We start from the raw sequence: 19,559 nt of genomic DNA, 5'->3' as shown, positions 1-19,559 counted from the left end.
TAATGTATGTCCCTTTTCTTGACATCCTTAGACAATGGTTTTATCACAGTTATTATATCTAAAAATAAACACAGCATTGTCGCGTCATAACTCTTTCATGTTAAAAAAAGTTATTAGTCAAGTCTATTCAAACAAGTGTACAGTAATGATGATGAAACAAGTACGTGCATAGTAAAAAGAATACAACATAAGATAATTTTTAGAAATGTTCGCCATAACACAAAAACAAACGACATCAATACATTTGTAATATTCAAATCTGTTTTGAATAACATCTGATGGCGATACTGAATATGAAGCGTTCATTTCAAAAACAGCTTTTTAGCACACTATTTCATATGTCTTTGGTATTTTTTTTCATTGTTTGTGTTTTTTATTGTTAAGCACAATGGAGAGTATTAGATCTGGAAACAAAAAACATTTTTGGGAGAACCTCTTTTTTAAATGTCCAAATCATGAAAAACATATATGAATTAAAATTTTATAAACAAATATTTGTAATTCAGTAATTGTCTCGTATTCTACGGCATTAATCTAGTGTAGGTCATCATAATCGTTTTCATCATAACTCTTGATAAGCTAGGGATAACGTATTCAGGTTCTGCCAGACTTATCTGTAAAACCAAATTACATTTTATATTATGTATATATCGGTATGGGAAAAAAAAAGTTTTGACACATTTATGCAAAACGCGGTATTTATTAATAAGCTTTCAGCAGCTTTAACATATCAAAACAATTTTCTTGTTCAGTTCTCCGTTGAAATATACAACGTTTTTTATCGGAATTTTTGACAGAAATTACTTCCAAACGTCAATTAATATTGCTAGAAAACATGTAAAGAGCATCAAACAATTACCTCGCGATAGTGAGCTTAATTTGAGCCACAAAACACCGGAATTGGCCCATTTTTAATTTCCTTCACGCTTTTTATACCACCAAATAGTAATCGGTTTTGGCGTCTTGTATTTCCTTATAATTTAAATGGTAATTAAGAAATCTACTTTCCATTTCTTCTTATCCCGCCATTTGGAAAGAGACTGATAAAAGTAAAAGAAAGTGATTTTACGTGTATCTAATTTCTATTCTAATCATTATTCAGTCAAGCTTTTCAAATTGACAGCTTCAGTAAGAAGGCGCTTTAATTGATTTTCAATTGACTAAGCTTAAGCTCGCAAAACATCATTTATTTTTATCTTACTAGGCGGATAACAGAACGGGATTTGCCCGTAATTTGTTTTTATTTTATTAAACGACATCCGATAATGCCATTTTATTAAGAACAAAGGAGATTTTCATATTGATGCTGTCGTTTTGCCAGACGGATGGTCTTTTGTCTGAAATGAAAAAGGAAAATGAAAGAACTTTGTTTTGGCATCGGAAATTAAACAGGCCTCATTGTATATAAATAAAAAAAAAAAAACTTTTCCAGCTCTTTTTACACACGCTTTTATTGAGAGTTGTTTTTGTCCTTATTATTGTTACATTGTGTTGCCTCCCCATTTTCGTTTCTTTAATTTACTCTGATTCTGTGTTTTGGACGTTTTATGGTTCCTTTCCGTCATAATCATTAATTTGGATATATTATTCGTTGTTGTTTTATGTTGCTTATGCACGTGCACCTTACTGACATTTGAATACCTCTAATTTAATATTTAAATGTTCTTAGAAATTTGTATTGTGCTTGGTGCTTGAGGCTTTCTTGTTTAAAATGAAATCCTACACCAAATCTGCTCTATTTCTATTCGGTTTTTATCACATGACACTTAACGGCAACATTCCAAGATTATTGCAATTGATGTGTATTTTAACAAGAACTATATTTGGCCAGATACAATAATATATGGGAAAAGGAATCACTTTGAAACTAGACATCGATTTCTAACTAGTGTGTGTAAGTGTTAGAATCGACCAGAATGAAAAAAAGACCTACGAAAAATGCTTTGACAGCCATTCCCGGTAGATCGTAATATGTTTCAGATTGTCTGTATGATATGAAAAAAAGAAGTGCTCATATTGTATATAAAGGCACGTTTTAGTGTACACATATATATATATATATATATCCAACACCCAGATATCTCTCATTTTGTATATTTGAGGCATTTTTGCAACTTTATTTTGTACATTACAGACGTATTAAGTGGAACTTATGAATATATTGTATACATATATATCTATTTAAGTCATATTACTATAGTGTTAACAAATTTTATTCTTTCAGACGTTAGATGGTTTTATATTTGTGATAGCACCGGATGGGAAAATCATGTACATATCTGAAACAGCTTCCGTCCATCTTGGATTGTCACAAGTAAGCATTTGTATCTCGAAATCACGTTTTCATCGTAATGAAACCATGAGCGATATATAGAGCGATCTCAAAATCATAAAATAGAAAATTTTAGTTAATTTGACATTGACAATACAGCCAACTGTTCTTACTGATAATTCTAATATTTAACAAACATCGTACATTTTATGTTTAACTTTTAAAATTTATTAATTATTATTTATTTGTCATGTATTTTAAGGTTAATTGATACCGAAATGTTTACTTTGACATATTTCAATCTAATTGATACATACTATCTAAATTACGCAAAAATGCAATGCTTTAACGTGGTTTTTTTTCGCGGAGTTTAAATTTCGCAATTTTAAGAGCCGAACCTGATCGTAGGGTTATATTTTCGCGTTTTTCGTGTCCTAGATTCTGGCCTTCGTTACAGAGATCAAATTTCCTTTCCCATGCATTTGACCAGTATTCTATAAAGCATGAATTTTTAACATTAAAATGCATATAAATGACCTTGCAATTACATTAAAACTGATTTTATTTGCCAAAAATTGTTAATTTTGTATTTGTCAGATATTTATTTTTACCCAAATCTTAAACACTTATAATGTGTCATAACTTTACATATTTTAAATAATAGTATATGATTATTACTAAATCAAAATTAATGGAATTTTAGGGTCTGTATGGACTCTTAAACTCTTAAACTTTTTTTATATGAGACTAAGAACAATGGCAAAAGCAACTTTGAATTGCTTGTTTTTGAATCCTAGATATTTATTTCGTTGTGATGATTAGTCTGAATAAATATTGTTTTAAATAACCCTTTTTTAATTCATACACACATAGGTAGAATATTAATGTCTTTCGGTGTTCAGTTTAGTTGAACAATTTTTTTATTGGAAAAAAAGACAAATGGATTGGGCACAGATTATAAAATTCAGAATCGCCCTCATCGATTGTTGACAAAAGTCTAAAAAAAAAAGGAAACTGATTATTCCAACTCACTGCAATCAGCGTTTTTAAATTATCAAAGTTTATTTTAAGCATGTCTATAAACCAGTAATTATTTACAGGTTGAACTGACTGGTAACAGTGTTTATGAATATATACACCCTGCAGACCATGATGAAATGACCGCTGTGCTGACACTGGCACCGCCATACCAAGGACATTTTGGTCATGGTAAGTATATAAATTAGCCACTCCCTAAATTACCAAAAGAAAAATTACCAAAAGAATTGATAAGTATTATTTTCCCTTTCACCAAAAATCCACCAAAATCTCACAATATAAAACCTATTACATTTACAACATGATGACGTCAAGAATACAATCCAACGACACAAGATACCTATAGAGGTCAACAATTAGTGTATATGTATACAACAGGTCAGACTCGCTAAAAGCAAATTATATAATTGTCTTTCAAACTGCTGCTCCTGTCTGACCAACTTCACTACCAATGACTTAATTATATAAATATGCAAGGCCTCGTGCCGTCCTCGCGAGACCATGCACTACTGGCAAGCAATAGAAGTTAATCACTCGAATAGTTGTATACAATATGTAAAACCGAGTCTTAAAAGTCTTCTGTTAGTTTCTGTCCATGTCTGTGTCTGTGTCTGTGTCTCTCTGTTTTATTGAAATGTCAGTGTTATATGGGCCCACATGAACACACAAAACTAATTTTAGGATATCGATGTGTTAAAAACAATTTCAGAATTTCAAAGATTTGATGAACAACTGTACGTCACCATCTTCGATATCAATGGCCTCTATAAATATCGATAGGACAGGCAAATATTTCCATCGACAGTTTTATCGATATGCTTGTCATCGCTTATAAACAGTCAAATGCTTTCTCTATAATAGTTTCATTTTTTATTGATGAATTGAAGAGCAATGCATGCGTTATCGGATTTTAAGTTTTACGAACAAAGTGGGTTTAACATATATTATATTCGTTAGAAAAGTATTAGACGTACTAGTGTACAGAAACAAACTTTAAAAACCCATTTGCAGTGTTAAAAATACGTCTGACACTCTGAAATCAAATAAAAAACTAACCGCTCAGTTTTTAATATTTTATTCTTTATTTCAGAATTTGAAGTTGAACGTTCTTTCTTCATCCGAATGAAATGTGTTTTGGCCAAACGAAATGCTGGTTTAACGTGCGGGGGATATAAGGTACAATATACACACATTCAAGTTATCTTATCTTTAACTGATATTTAAGTGCCAATCTACCCAAGAATCAGGCAGTGGTTAAAACATGACAAACAAAAACCCATTCAAGTTGACATTAATTTATGTTCAAATTGTATAATGGTGCATGAATATAACATTAGTTTCCTTTTCTTATTCTGGTAATCCAAGATATAATCTGGCTGAAATGCACTAGAAATTAACAATTAGGGGGAGCGAACTCTGTAATTTGCTATTATATTAACCAAAAGTTATCTAGAGATTTCTCGAATTACCAGACAAGCAGAAACAAAAGACCTACCATTTCTAACTCAGGATGAGGGTAACTTCAAAATAGGATGGTAAGGTCGGTTGGGTTTTTTTCGGTCTTATTTTGAAATTTTTCTAAATTGCCTGATTCTTACAAAGACTGGGACTTTAGTTTAATGAGCAACTAAATGCATTTACATCGTGTTATATGTCGCACGTTGGGGTAAATGGGGGGGGGGGGGGGAGGAGGAAGAAGGAATCCTACATTTACTTTTATGGTTTTTACCTGGAGCATTTTCGGATAGAGGATTTTCAAAAAGTGAATATGGCCTACTGAAGATCAAGGGAAGGTCAAGAGGTTAAACACAATGAAAGTCCACTAAATACAAAAATTCTGCCACAAAGGATGACACCCGACCCCCTGGAGCCGCCTCTGGCAAACACCCTTAAATAACATTTATGAAAGACAATTATGCAACATTGTATGTGGAAAATAAAATAAAATAAAATATACTAAATGATGTCTAATGAAAGCCAAAATTTTGTCATTCTATACTAAATGATGTCTAATGAAAGCCAAAATTTTGTCATTCTTATTATAGTTTTATTAATTTAGTGAAATAGATACATATGACTTATACATGCTTGGTAATTTTTGGTGTTATAGTTGTACGTTTTAAAATTCGAAACATTTTGGAATTGTATTATTTTTTTTTCCGAATGCCTGATGCATTAGAAAAAAACATGCGTAAATAAATAGATACAAAGATTAAAAGTGCAGCCTAATCATGAATATAAAAATAAGGAGATGTGGCATGATTGCCAATGAGACAACTATCCACCAAAGTTCAAATGAAGTGGATGTAAGCAATTATAGGCAATAGTACGGCCTTCAACAATGAGAAAACCCATACTGTATGGTCGGCTATAAAAGGCCTCGGCATGAAAAATATGAAACAATTCAACTGAGAAAACTATGAAGACTATAAAATGACACATATTAATTATAATAATGCTTAAAAAAAAATACGAAAATATCAAGAAATAATTCAACTTTTATATACGTTCTTTTAAGGTGATCCATTGTAGTGGCTATTTGAAAGTCAAACAGTTCAATATGGAGATGTCGCCATACGACAGCTGTTACCAGAATGTAGGGCTGGTTGCCGTTGGTCATTCTCTACCACCTAGTGCCATAACTGAAATCAAAATGTTTAACAATATGTTCATGTTTCGTGCAAGCTTAGATCTCAAACTTATTTTCCTAGATGCCAGGTATATATATACATGTGTATATAGAAATTATTAAATTTTGATTTAGCAATATGTCGTGATATTCATAATGCATTGGACTTTTCGATACCATTCTCCTAATTAAGAGAGTATGTTTTAATTTTGTTTTTAATTTTTGTTTTCTTTGAAAGTTTTGCACTATTTATATACACATTTTTTTTTTGACCGAGAGAGAGTGTAAGCATTTAAGATTATATTTAAGAATACCAAATGAAATATATTGTGCTTAAATTCACCGTTTCTCAATCCATTGAATTTATACATTGTTCATACACCAAAATGAAAATAACTTTAGGCCATTGTTCCAATTCCATTTTTAATGACATTGTCAACAATCACAATATTTTCGTATCCGCTTTTGAATTTATTACCCAGAATGCATTATATTCTGTAAATCAAAATGGTCCATGATATATCCGATTTGGTTCTGTACTAAGGATACATTGTTTACAAAATGCAAAGTGAATGTTACTTATTTAAAATTTAGATATGCAAAATTTGAAACTGTTTGCTAAATTGACATTTCTTGTGCTTATTTGCAGAGTGGCTGCACTCACTGGCTACGAACCACAAGACCTCATAGAAAGAACTCTGTATCATTACATTCATGCATTTGATATTCTTCACATGAGAATTGCTCATCACACATGTGAGTTATTTTTATTTCTCTAATTCTTCGTCAATTTATCCCTTTCTGCACCCATTGTATAAAAAAAATTTCGTTTGATCTCAGTTCTTCATTGGTTAAAATCCGATTATGACGTCGAATTTTCTTGCTTTCCTCTGAATTTCCTATTGTGACGGCATGAAAAAAAGCGACCATGCCTGATGACGTCACATAGAAAGAACACATCTTTTTGCAGATCATTCGAAAAGAAGGAATAAATTTGCCTGCGTATTGTTTGAAAATCATTAGAGAAACAGATTCCACCACCAAATCTCGTGTTATACGATATTTATCCACTCTCGACAGTTAAATTTTAAGTATTTAAAACGCTCGGCGAGCCTCGCGTTTTAAATTTGAAAATTTAACTGTCTCGAGTGAATAAATATCGTATCACACTCGATGCAGTGGTATAATCTATATTTATCTAAATATTTTACATTAGAATAATAATATTGATATTGGCGGGGTTGATGCTGTTCAGTCTTTAGTTTATTATGGAGTGTTTTGTAGACTGTTGTTTGGCAGTCTTTTCGTCATTTCCCGCTTTTTTTCCATGATTTTGTCAGCCTCGCTTCCACTTATCATTTTTGATTCTGCCTCTGGTATCGTCTACCTCTTTCTTGCATAACCATATTGTTTTGTGTATTGAGTCGAATCCGACGTCTTTCTTTAAATTTGACAGTATTCATAGCTAATATTATTTTGATCCTACATAAGATGTCTTTTGGATTTTACCAGCTCCATGGCTATTCAAATGTTTACGATGGCTACTTTTGAGGATTTTAATACGTATCACACAAAATGTGCCATTAGAATAGCGGAAACTGCTAACCCATTCGTAATATCCGGTTCAACACGTGCCGTGTTTTACAGGGTTCGTGTTTATCATTTTTCATTTTCATTTTTCTGTGTTACAGTACTGTTTTGTTGATATTTGTTTGTCGTTTCGTCCTTTATTTATTTTGGGCATTGACGTCTGTTCTTCAAATTATGATTTTATAGCCAAATCGATATCCCCTTAATTTTTGTAATCAACTTATCGAACTCTTGACCTTTTTTTAATTTCCTTTAAAAATTATAACATTTCTTGTATTAAAGAATAAATGCAATTAAAAAACGAATTGTCATAATTTTCTTGTACTTTTAATTAATCCAATTTTACCTTAAATCGGAACATTATGCCCGGTGTTTTCAATTAAATTATTAGAGAAACCTATTCTACAATTTTACCGATATTTATCTGCTCTCCATATTATAAAATGCTCGACAAGCTATGCATTTTTTTTTCTCAAATGAATTCATGCTTTATCAACGGGATGTTTTCTTTTTGTATATTGTACTGAAGGGGGGAAGAACTAAATAAGTAAGTTTTTTTATTGTAAAAATACACGGATTATAATGTTGTACGCCAGAAACAAAAAACTGGCTACAAAAAACTCATCTGTGACGCTCGAATCAAAAAAGTTGTAGATTATTTCTATTCATTTTGCTCTGGCCAAATGAAATATGTTTGAACTAGACTTTTAAGGTTTTTGTTTGTTGTTGTTGTTGTTGTTGTTGTTGTTGTTGTTGTTGTTAAAAGCAAGATATATGAAGGAAGAAGAACGTGAAAACAAAACGTACATGAAGGTCAATGTCCTCTCTGTCTCAGGAATTCCCTCATTGTCTTTTATAATTACATCCTTTCTTAGTCTGGCTTTGTCATCTTTGCTTTTAAATGCATAAAAGTAGATAAAGGAGAAAATACATTACATTAATAAAAAAAAAATGGCTAAGTATTAAAACTAGTAACACTTATAGAAAAAGGCAAACTCCTAAATCTAGCGATTAATCAAAAATAATATTTGAACGCACATTTTATGGATATTTAACAAATATAACACATCGTTTTCAAAGCTATTATGTTGGAGAGATTTCACTGAAAAATCCATGTTAAAGAATCACATGTTGGAAAGCTAAATTTCACAGGGTCAATAACATTTGTATTATAATTTAATAGTAATTTTTTTTCAAAGGCATATTTAAAAACTAAATGATTTTCTCCCAATTAAAGACCCAGTCACTTGTGAAGGAAATAATTGGATATTATTCATACACATGTTTCCAAGAAATCTGTAATCGCGCTAAAAAAGACAGAAAATTACATACTGCAGTGAATACAAATTTGAAAGACAATTGGGCAAGAAAAAAATCCTTGTAAAAATTATACCACTAACAGAGGACCAATTTCTGTCATAATACCTGTTGAACACCTGTATTGTATCAGTACAGAATTCAGGTAATGTTAGACGATGACGATCCCAGCGTGAATAGGATTGACGGTTCTAACAATAAATGATATAACATAGATCATTGACAGAGGTCGAGGATCACGACTATTAATTGAGATTGATTTCCATTACAACAAACCATTTAAGTCCAAATTGGCGTGTTCAGCTCGTAAAATTAAATGGCCACGACATTGAAAATCGATTTTGATGTGGCTTAAAGTGGATAAATTATTTTGGTAATGTATATGCCCTATTCCTGTCTATTTTGTTGATCTTCTTTTTTCAAGGTCGGCATGCTGCATCAGTTATGTAAATATAGGGGGAACTCATTAGCACGTGAAGAAACTGAAGATTTTGTATTATTGAATTTCAGGAAAAAAATTTATATTTATTTCAAAACTTAAATGTAAGAAAATTGGTGCACACAAAGCTACAATTCTTCATACACTCACCAATTCATACGACAAGTGAATTTTGACTGCATATTGACATGTGTCATATTGGCGCCAATACTGCTGGTAGCAGTTAACAGACAACCTGTGTCAGTATTGAACCAGTGGTAGTAGAAAACAATATCCGCTTGTTTTTATTAAAAATTAAGTCATAAATCATTAAATTATATATAAAGTATAAGTTATGATTCTTTAATTTCATGCTAAGTCATTATTAAATTTTCTGTATACTTTCAGTATTATTGAAGGGACAGGTGACCACTAAGTATTACAGATTTTTGTCAAAGAACGGTGGTTGGGTTTGGATACAGAGCTATGCTACAATAGTCCATAATAGTCGCTCTTCAAGACCACATTGTATAGTCAGTGTCAATTATGTTCTTAGGTGAGTGTCATTACTACTCTATAAACGAGACTATAATTACCGATCTTCATAAGTTAGATATTTTCATCCAATGGGCTGCAAGTTTCATTTTTGGAGCTCTAACGGTGGGACGAACCAAAGCACAGCCAGGAATCTTTAACCTTTAATTAGGTACCAACTAATAACAACTGAAAACGACCATACCACTTATTGTTTTTATTCTAAGCCGCAAAACTTAGTTTACATATATAAATCGGTGAGAATTTAGAGAAGCACATATGAAGCCTCAAAACTTAGTTTACATATATAAATCGGTGAGAATTTAGAGAAGCACATATGAAGCCTCAAAAGTTAGTTTACATATATAAATCGGTGAGAATTTAGAGAAGCGTATATGAAGATTCAAAACTTAGTTTACATATATAAATCGGTTAGGATTTAGAGAAGCATATATGGTGCCTTTATTATTATTGGTGACACGTGTTATAATAAAAAACACTGAATGTCTTCGGGCATGATCCATACCAAACGATTTCATGCATACAAGTGAAAGACATTTGAAGTATGAGACCAAATGTGTCCCGAACAGACTGTTAAAACTACCAGGCTTATCTCAGGAAACGTTATTTATAGAATAACATAATGAAATGCTGATTTTTATTGTAAAAAAATTTTAATAGCTAATTATTTCAATAATTGTGTATCTGAACCATCATAAAGCCCGCAACTGTTTGTAAACCAAAATGCAGGTAACAGATACGTTAAAAGACAAAGTGTACAAATACATAAAAAACGATTAAAATTATACATAATTTCTTTTTTAGTGATGTTGAAGCAAAATCTTTACAGATACAGATTGAACAAACTATTAATAAAGATATATTGCCTATTGATGCACTTCAAAACAGGCAAGGTAAAATGAGGACACCTAAGTCAAGGTCAAGACGATCATCCCCATATCCTCATATTGCAGAAAATCCAGACTACTCCGGAATTCCAACTTCCGATAGAATCGAGTATGTCCCGGATATCAGTTCTCAGGAATATGTTAACTCCATACAAACTTGTGAAAATTTTGATAAATATAATGGACTATATGGACCACAATTTAACATAAATTTCATATCTGAAATGTTACCATATCAGAACTACCATCGGTTAGCTGATGAAAAATTTCAGTACAAACTTAGTGACCAAAATAAGTTACATCATTTCGGATATCAAAATGGCTACCAACTCAGTATTAATGACGTTAGCAGTCCTCGTCTGACTCATTATGGTGAAAGTACAGATACTCCATCGACCTCTCCTCATTTTGACTACCGAAATTTAAATCCATGTTCAAGAAGTAGTAGTCGAGAAACGTCTTTCGGAACTGCTCAAGGGTACAGCTGCCCATATAGTAATAGATCTGAATCGTCCGTTTCCGATGTTGATGTAGTCAACGAAGAAACCGACAAACGAAATTCAAATCATCAAAATAAATATGACAGTATATATGATTCTCCCCGAGTGAAAGAAGAACAATTTGGATCTCCCAAAAAATCTTTGGAAGTGCAAAACAGAACTTCTCCGCATAGAGACACAGTACAACAATCTGTTATAATGAGACGATCTGATTACTGTGTAGAATCGGAGAAAACAGATATCACTCCACCTACCGGAGACACAAATCAAAACAATCAAGATGCATCCAAGTGCTCTGGATCTAATAGTAGCTGCTATATCAATGACCCAACTTCTTGCAATAAATATGCTGAAATACGTGCCATAAATGACAAAACTCTAAACACACAGGACATTTATTCTCACTGTCTAAGGGCTGCATGTGCTTATGATTCTTATAATTCAAATTATGAACAATCATCCTTAGCTTCAAGCCCAAGACAGTATCCAATGGTACCTCAAGCCGGATATACCAGTGTTATAGTTGATGCCCAGCAATATAATATAACAAACGGTTTTGTACATTAAAACATGCACATTTTGTAAATGGGAAGACAATTGATCTTCGGTGATTGCAATCAATGAAAACCGTTGCAATATTTTATTTGCAGTATTACAATATTTGCGAAGATATTCTCTATTTATTCTAGAAAAAGAGTCTTAAGGTTATCATGTTTCAAAAGTCAAACAATCCAAATGGCCGAGCAAATATATTTTCATATTTGTTAATATTTGTATTAGTTTTTATCCGTTCTGTTGGTAAATGTATTCTTGTTAACAATTTCATGATCATTAAAAGACCCGTATGTAATGTTTATTCATATTACAATCGTCCATGCCAATGCAAATATCTCTATCAGATAGGATACAGCGAGGAAGATCTTTTAGAAATGTTCTTCTTACATGGATAATGGTTAGATTAAATAAATAAAATAAATCAAAACATCAACATTTTTTTTAGATTTGTCATTTTGATAGAAGTTTCAGAAAAAAAAACATTTACAACGGATTTTCAAAAAGTGACAAATCAAGTTTCAACCCTTTCAATCAATTTCAAAGAGTCATTATTCATTTATTCTTCGTAAATTTCATTATTTCTTTTAGCAATGCAAGAATAGGAAAAGTACGATTGTTCGTTTAATCTCATACATACTAAAATCCGCGTTGAAAGTTAAACGAATTTTAGAGCTCAACTGTACCCCCAATACGTAAACTTTTTTGAAAGTTTGCAAAAACACTGCAATACTATTATTTGAATCATGTTAACTCTAGTGCAATTGTACTTACACAGTTATATTATTCACATTTATACAGAATACAAGATTATGTGTGAATTGTCTGTTGTTACTTGTAAATTGTTATCAATAAATTATTAATGTTTGAAGCAGGGAAATGTGTCATATTTTTTAAAATATTTTATATTTTACACAGTCACCTGGTTTTAAGTACATGTATGTAAATACATGTACAGATCAAAGAAATAGTACAACCATTTACTAAAGTCAGCATTTACTTGATCTCTACCTTAAGTATCATAACTGTTATATTATATGATAAATATATCCGATTATAGCTCTAGAATTGATTAAGGTTTATCGATACTGTACAAACATTGCAGTGCTTTTTTTGTAAAATCAGTGTCTTGGGTTATTTCATTTTAGTAGTTACCCTTAAGAGATGTATATGTTGAATACTCAAAACACTAGTTTAACCCCTCCACAAGATTAGTCGGAAATCACGGAACTGGTTGTCTATAATTTCATTTTCGTGTTCCTTTTAGAATTTTAGTGTTATTGCCAGATCACTGGTAGATTTTGTGATATCTATTCACAATTAGTCAAATCTAGACGTTTTTGCGATCGTTAAAGAGTGTTAAGTTAATATAGTGGTATAGACACTTGCATTAGTGTGTTAAAAGACTATGCTGAACTCTAAAACTCTGGATCTCTAGACCTAAGAACCAGTGAACTATTTTGTTTGTGTTAGGTTGCAATTACAAGAACGTAGACCAAACACCATTTTCCTAGTTTTATTAATGCATAAATGATACCAATTATATACTTTGGTCAAAGTTTAGAGAGTTAAACTTGTGCTGTTGCGATATAGTGGATGTCATTAACCTTTTGGGTATTTAGTATTTAGCTTAACAAGCTAGGGACAGCACTCGCTAATCTATACTAGATTTATCTCCGAATGACCCCTGTCTTGGAAAGACCTTAGTTCTGTCTCCGAATAACCTTCTGACGTCATGCAACAATCACTCTTTAATTATGACGTCAAATATCTTAAATTGTGATGTAATATTAATTGTAGATAACTTTGCATACAATTATAAATACGTCTATTGCTGGTATATAAAACCATCTATAATTTAAAAAAACATTCATCTTACTTGTTCGATATGGATAAAAAAAAAGTGTTGAAAATTAATTTCCAAACATATCTTACTTGATTGAAATTTTCAAATTAACAAAACTCTTTACATAATCAAGTTAATCAATACCTACTTATTCGGATGACATATTTTATTACAATATTTGTAAAATTCTTCGTTATAAAGAATTATTAAGAAACTAAGGTTCCAACACCCTCAGACAAAGTTTGCATTAGACAGGTAAGTTGAATTTGGCTACTATTTTATGTCCCTTTTTATCTTGTTTCTCTTAACTTATTCGGTTATCATACATCCTTAGCTTTACAACTGTTTCGGTCTAAGAGTTCCTGATGAAGGTAGATTCAGAAAAGCGCTTCAGACGCACACATTTATAAAGTATCATTTACTTGAACGCAATGCAATACGACAAAGGATGAATAACTCTTTGTAATTTTATATTAAGCTATCATAAATGGTGATAGAAATGTAATTGGACTGATTTAAAAAGAGAGACGAAAGATATTAAAGGGATGTTTAAACTCATAAGTCGAAAACAAACTGATAAGCCATGGCAACAAAAAACCAATAAAAAACAAAAAAAACAGTATACAAAACACAACATAGGAAACAAAAGACTGAGCAACACGAACCTAACCTATCCGAGGGTGATCTCATGTACTCCGGAAGGGTGACAATGGATGACAAAATCCCCTATAACTCTTAAGTCAATAGTTTTCATTTTGAATGCTCCTAAAGTATCTTAAAAGATTACGTTGGAGCTCATCAATATGATTGTAGTTCCACGAGCCAAAATTGAAAATGTGTTCATTTGAAGGCCAATTACTTTTCAACAAAGGATTTTATTTGATCGAATTCTAGTTCGTTTGAAAGCTGTTTTCCGAAAAAAAAGGATATTGTTTCACAACCTCGTTACCTGTCATGCAGTTTCTAAGAAAAAAATAAAGGGATACATAAATTCAAAAGAGTTAATCCTGTAAAAAGTAAAATACCAAATATACCGAACTCCAAGGAAAATTCAAAACGGAAAGTCCCTTATCAAATGGCAAAATCAAAAGCTCAAACACATCAAGCGAATGGAAAACAACTGTCATATTCCTGACTTGGTACAGGCATTTCCTTATGTAGGAAAGGTGGATCAAACCTGGTTTAATAGCTAGCGAAACCTCTCGCTTGTATGACAGTCATATTGCATTCCATTATATTGACAACAATTTGTGTGCAAAAAAAACAGACATAATAGGCGAAAAAAATGTCAAAAATTGGGATACAGCAGTCAATATTGTGTTCTAATCTTAATCACTATAACAACAAATAACTATATAAACAAAGAAAAACAAACTGGCATATAAACACTCTGTAGACAAAGTACATAAACAAAAATGAAAGACAAGAAAACAAAAATAGTCATAGCACAATAACACAATGGCGAGATGTATAAATACCTAGCCACGCCAAAAGTATATACCAAAAATGGAGTAAACAGTAAACGTTAAAACATACAAAGACAAATAAAAAGAACACTATAACACGTGATTTAGATGATAAAAAAAATTTGCGTACATAGTCTTTACTTCAAGACCATCTTATATTATTTATGAAGTTGATACGGAATATTTATCAACAAGGTATTAGTATCTTCCGATGAACTTTTTTAGAAAAAGGACAAGACGTTCTTTGACATAACCCTGAATAATCAACTTTCTGCTCAGACATTGTGACGTTTTATAAAGTCCGAGTAGCAGCTGCAAGCTCTTGAATACCGAATGAGTTGGGAAGTGTATATCCCATATGCAGGTGAATTGGTATATTGCTGCTAAGGTGGGGGAAATTTATAATTTTAAAAGTGAAATCATCTCGTTTGTCATAGGTTCTGGTACTGAGATGATCACTGATGTCAAATTCGAGGTATAAGTCCAACAATGAGGCGGAGGAAGCCGTGTCTGTTATTTCTTTAATTTCTAGTTCTGGAGGATATATTAATGGAACCCAATCAGAAAAGTCTGGATTGTTAATGGAAATAACATCATCAATATATCAGAATGTGAAATTAAGTGATCTGGCTTCTTTGATCTTCTTGTTTGAAAGTGTCTGAAAGAACAATATATGCCATTACCAGGCTAAGCATTGCTTGTTTCGGTACAATCATATAAAGTTAGATTACCCTTTCTCGACTTAGTAGTTGTTTTCATTTTGGGACTTGTTTCTCAAATCAGGGTTAAATGTATGGACAGTTAAATCGTCGATGACTATAAAATGATACATTTATCTTTAGAATATGGTTGAATATAGTCAGATGTAAGAGTTTTCTGAAAATGAATCTGGTATTTACAGCGTACAGGTATGTATTGCGACATTTATATTGAGCGTACTATAGAATAAGCAGTTTGTTCTTTTAAAAACCTGTCTTCCTTGTGCTCATGTTGAAGTTTCTGACGGAGATACACAAAGAACAAGAAGACTTAATTCATTACATATTTAAATTTTGAATATACATCACTAATTATGCAATTGGCCTATACTACTGGCGATGCATAAGGGAAAAAAATGAACATAAGTTTAAATATTCTCAGATGAAGTACTTTTATTGAGAGAGATAAACTGCGCTGTCTACCTTTTTAATCTAGGGGTGTTTCTACATCCTCAGTATCATTTGAATTTTCCTCCAGTTGTTTCAACCTGAAATGATATGAACTGCATTCTGCCAATCATAGTTGTTATTGTTGTTTGCATTTTAGTCTGTTTTTTTTCTTGGTGTTGACCGTTTTGAAGGACTTAAAATTATTTGGTACCCTTTTTAGTTTTCTCTCACTTCTTGCTTGAACCACGAAATGTGCAATGTGCTTTCGTAGGAGTATCATTTTAACTTATTCCTTCACTTTAATTATCTGTTGAGGAGGTGGACTACACAGTGTTGTTTTGATTTGTTCCGTTAACACTGTTAAACTAATTTGAGTAAGTTTAAGGTTTTTGGAGATTATTACTTATAATGTGTTTTGTGCACACTATTGAAGAGTCTGGTGCAGCTACATTGAGGTAATTCAAACATCAGAAGTGGTTTGAGACGTAGTTTTGTCAGAGATTTTAAATATACACTCGTTAGTCTCTGTTCTTGCAGTTTAAAATTTCAGGGTTACAGGCAGATGGTCTAGTATATTCGTTCTGGACATCGACAACAACGATCTTAAAAATAACCTTTACATATGACTGCATGTTTAACAGTTATGTCTCTTTTTGGTGTGGCAAAAGTAGATGTGTCCTTCTTTTGATGAAAAATATTCTAAATAACAAGTTGCTAAAACAAGAAACCTCTTTCATTATTTCAGATATACCAGACATGTGCGCGAGAACCCGAATCTACCTAGAATAAAGATATTCCTTATAAGTTCTTTGTAGTGTTAGGAAAAACTTATACAATATATAAGTATTTCAACAATTTTCAACGGTTTTTCCAACATATTAGCAGAAAGCCTCTGTGTGAAAAATAAACGAGAAGAAATGTTGTTTTAATTTAAACATTTCATTTACATCTATGATGGTGTCACGAAATAGAAGTTCCAAATGGAAAAAAAGATTTCTGGAATATAATTTCCACTGGAATAAATATTACAGTAAATGTTCCTAAAGGAATAAATGGTATAGAATATTTGTTCCAACAGGAACAGATATTATGACATTGTTTATGGCAAAGTTTCTGGTGGAATTTCTGTTAGGCGGAATAGATTTACGTTGACAGTGCATCAGTTGATTATTTTTAGGTATCATAAATTGACTTTTTTTGTATGAATTTTTATTGATCAGTGCCACTTGAAAAGGAAATCCTTTTAACCCTTTTTATCCGAGCGTCACTGATGAGTCTTATATACACGAAACGCGCGTCTGTCGTACAAAACTATATGCCTGGTATTTTTTATTATTATTTTATGTATGTTATTTAAATAAAACGGGGTAATATTCATGGTCAATATAATTATACCACGTTTTCTTACAATATACCCCAAAACAGGATGAAATGATGTTTCCTTGATAAAGAAAAGATTCACTGTTTCACTTCAACCAACATCGGACCTTTCACAAGGTCGATACATTGAACTCATCAGCAATGTATCATAATAAGATCATATCCATGACGTAAGGGACGATGAGTGTATTTACTACCACTGGGTCGAATTCACTACTGGGGAGGTTTCCACCCCCAGGGTCTCACCAGCCCAGTAGTCAGCACCTGACATGAATTATTAGTGGTATCGTCATAATTATAAATTAACTGTTCACAAAACTTTGAATTTTTCTAAATACTAACGATTATCTAACCCAGGAATAGGTTATCTTATCTGTATTGCTCAAAACCATTCGGTATTTGATTCCTTAATGCTCTTCAACTTCGTACTTAATTTGGCCTTTTCAACTTTTTTTATTCCAGCGGCACTGATGAGTCTTTGGTAGATGAAACGTGCATCGGCGTAATACATTTAAATTTTGGTATTTATGATAAGTGTATTTATGACACTACTGAACCTGAATTATTATTGTTTGAAGCAGGGAAATGAGTCACATTTGTTAATTCATTTATGTTTTAAACAGTCAGTTATCATTTCAGAGACATCTATCATCCGGCTTCACGTCTAACGTAAGATAATGTCCGCAGCAAAAAATAAACTAAACAAACAAACGAAATTCTTCCAAAGACAACGTATTTTCATCACAGATTCAAAGTAAGATTGACATATTGAACATGAATATATATTCTTATTTAATATTCATATAGAAGATACCAAGCATTGCCTATAAAGAACTGCAGGTATAAAATAATATATATTTTATTATAGACTATTTTTATTGCTTTGTTAAACAACAAAAAAAAGATTTCGAAAATTAACTTTTTGCAAATATATTCAGTAGTATGATATATTGTTTGAAAGTTTTAAATTTACGAAAGTGTATATACCACTTCAAAAAGTATACAAGAAAACGAACTCCAAGGTAAAAAAGGTAAAAATCCTCTCAACGTTTCTGTCTAGTACAAATCAGGGTTTAAACTCTTGTCATATTCTCATTTTCATTTTCTCGTCATGAATATGCATTTGATTTGACAATGGACGTTAAAGAGCTATCTATCCACCCACCCATGTAATAAGCATATGGAACATTTTTCAACATTTCAGTTATTTCATCTTAGAGATTTATCTGATAAACGGGAGATAATCCAATTTGAACTATGTTGTATTGTATCACGTATTTTAAAAGTTTAAGCCTGGTTCTCTCCCTTGCAACATTAAGGTATTTGAGTCACCTTTGTTGTCAAGTCAGAACAGACCAGATAAAGAACAGGGCACCAGTCTAGTTAAGATACAACTCTCACAAGTTACTGTGCTTTCACAGTCGTCTAGTTCTGACATTTCAGACCGAAATTCAAATGACGGTGAGAGAATATTTTGCACAATTGTAACATTTTTAAAATCCTTTACGTGCAGATCAAAGTCTTCTGTCTAGTTAAGTTTAAAATCTCATACGTTATTGTGCTTCCACAGTCGTCTAGTTCTAACATTTCCGACCGAAAGTTTAAATTACGGTGAGAGAATATTTTACACGATTGTAATATTTATAAAATTCTCATCGTGCAGATTAAAGTCTTGTTCTTACCCATATGTGAAGTTTCAAATATAAGAAAGCCTATGCAAAAATGCAGTCAGAACTCAACACAAACAAAAAATTTATACGCATTTGGGGATCTTAACATAATTCAACATGAACATCTCCGAAAGGTGATATATCATATTCCTAAGTTCAGAGAACCCCAACACATCAATTGAAACCATAACTTCAAAATGATTATGAATTCCATTGCGGACTATGTTAGAACATTGGCTAAACGAGAAGAAGTTGAACTGGACACTTTGTCAGAATGGGTTAAAGCAATCA

The 19,559-nt window shown here is 31.9% G+C and overlaps 1 protein-coding gene across 1 annotated transcript in view; it reads left to right on the top strand.

Moving 5' to 3' along the window:
- Positions 1–12,649, top strand: part of LOC127724455 (single-minded homolog 2-like) — a 32,265-nt gene extending 19,616 nt beyond the window's left edge. Inside the window, exons 3-9 of the mRNA XM_052231418.1 lie at positions 2,225–2,314; positions 3,373–3,481; positions 4,401–4,486; positions 5,829–6,028; positions 6,589–6,695; positions 9,673–9,820; positions 10,624–12,649. Of these exons, the coding sequence (XP_052087378.1) occupies positions 2,225–2,314; positions 3,373–3,481; positions 4,401–4,486; positions 5,829–6,028; positions 6,589–6,695; positions 9,673–9,820; positions 10,624–11,773 (1,890 nt within the window). The 3' untranslated portion in view covers positions 11,774–12,649. The remainder of the gene's footprint in view (positions 1–2,224; positions 2,315–3,372; positions 3,482–4,400; positions 4,487–5,828; positions 6,029–6,588; positions 6,696–9,672; positions 9,821–10,623) is intronic.
- The last annotated feature ends 6,910 nt before the right edge of the window (positions 12,650–19,559 follow it).

Source organism: Mytilus californianus, unplaced genomic scaffold (assembly GCF_021869535.1).
Source record: "Mytilus californianus isolate M0D057914Y unplaced genomic scaffold, xbMytCali1.0.p SCAF_14, whole genome shotgun sequence".
NCBI lineage: Eukaryota > Metazoa > Mollusca > Bivalvia > Mytilida > Mytilidae > Mytilus > Mytilus californianus.
The sequence above is the reverse complement of the archived record's forward strand: the minus strand, read 5'-3'. Positions and strand labels throughout refer to the sequence as shown.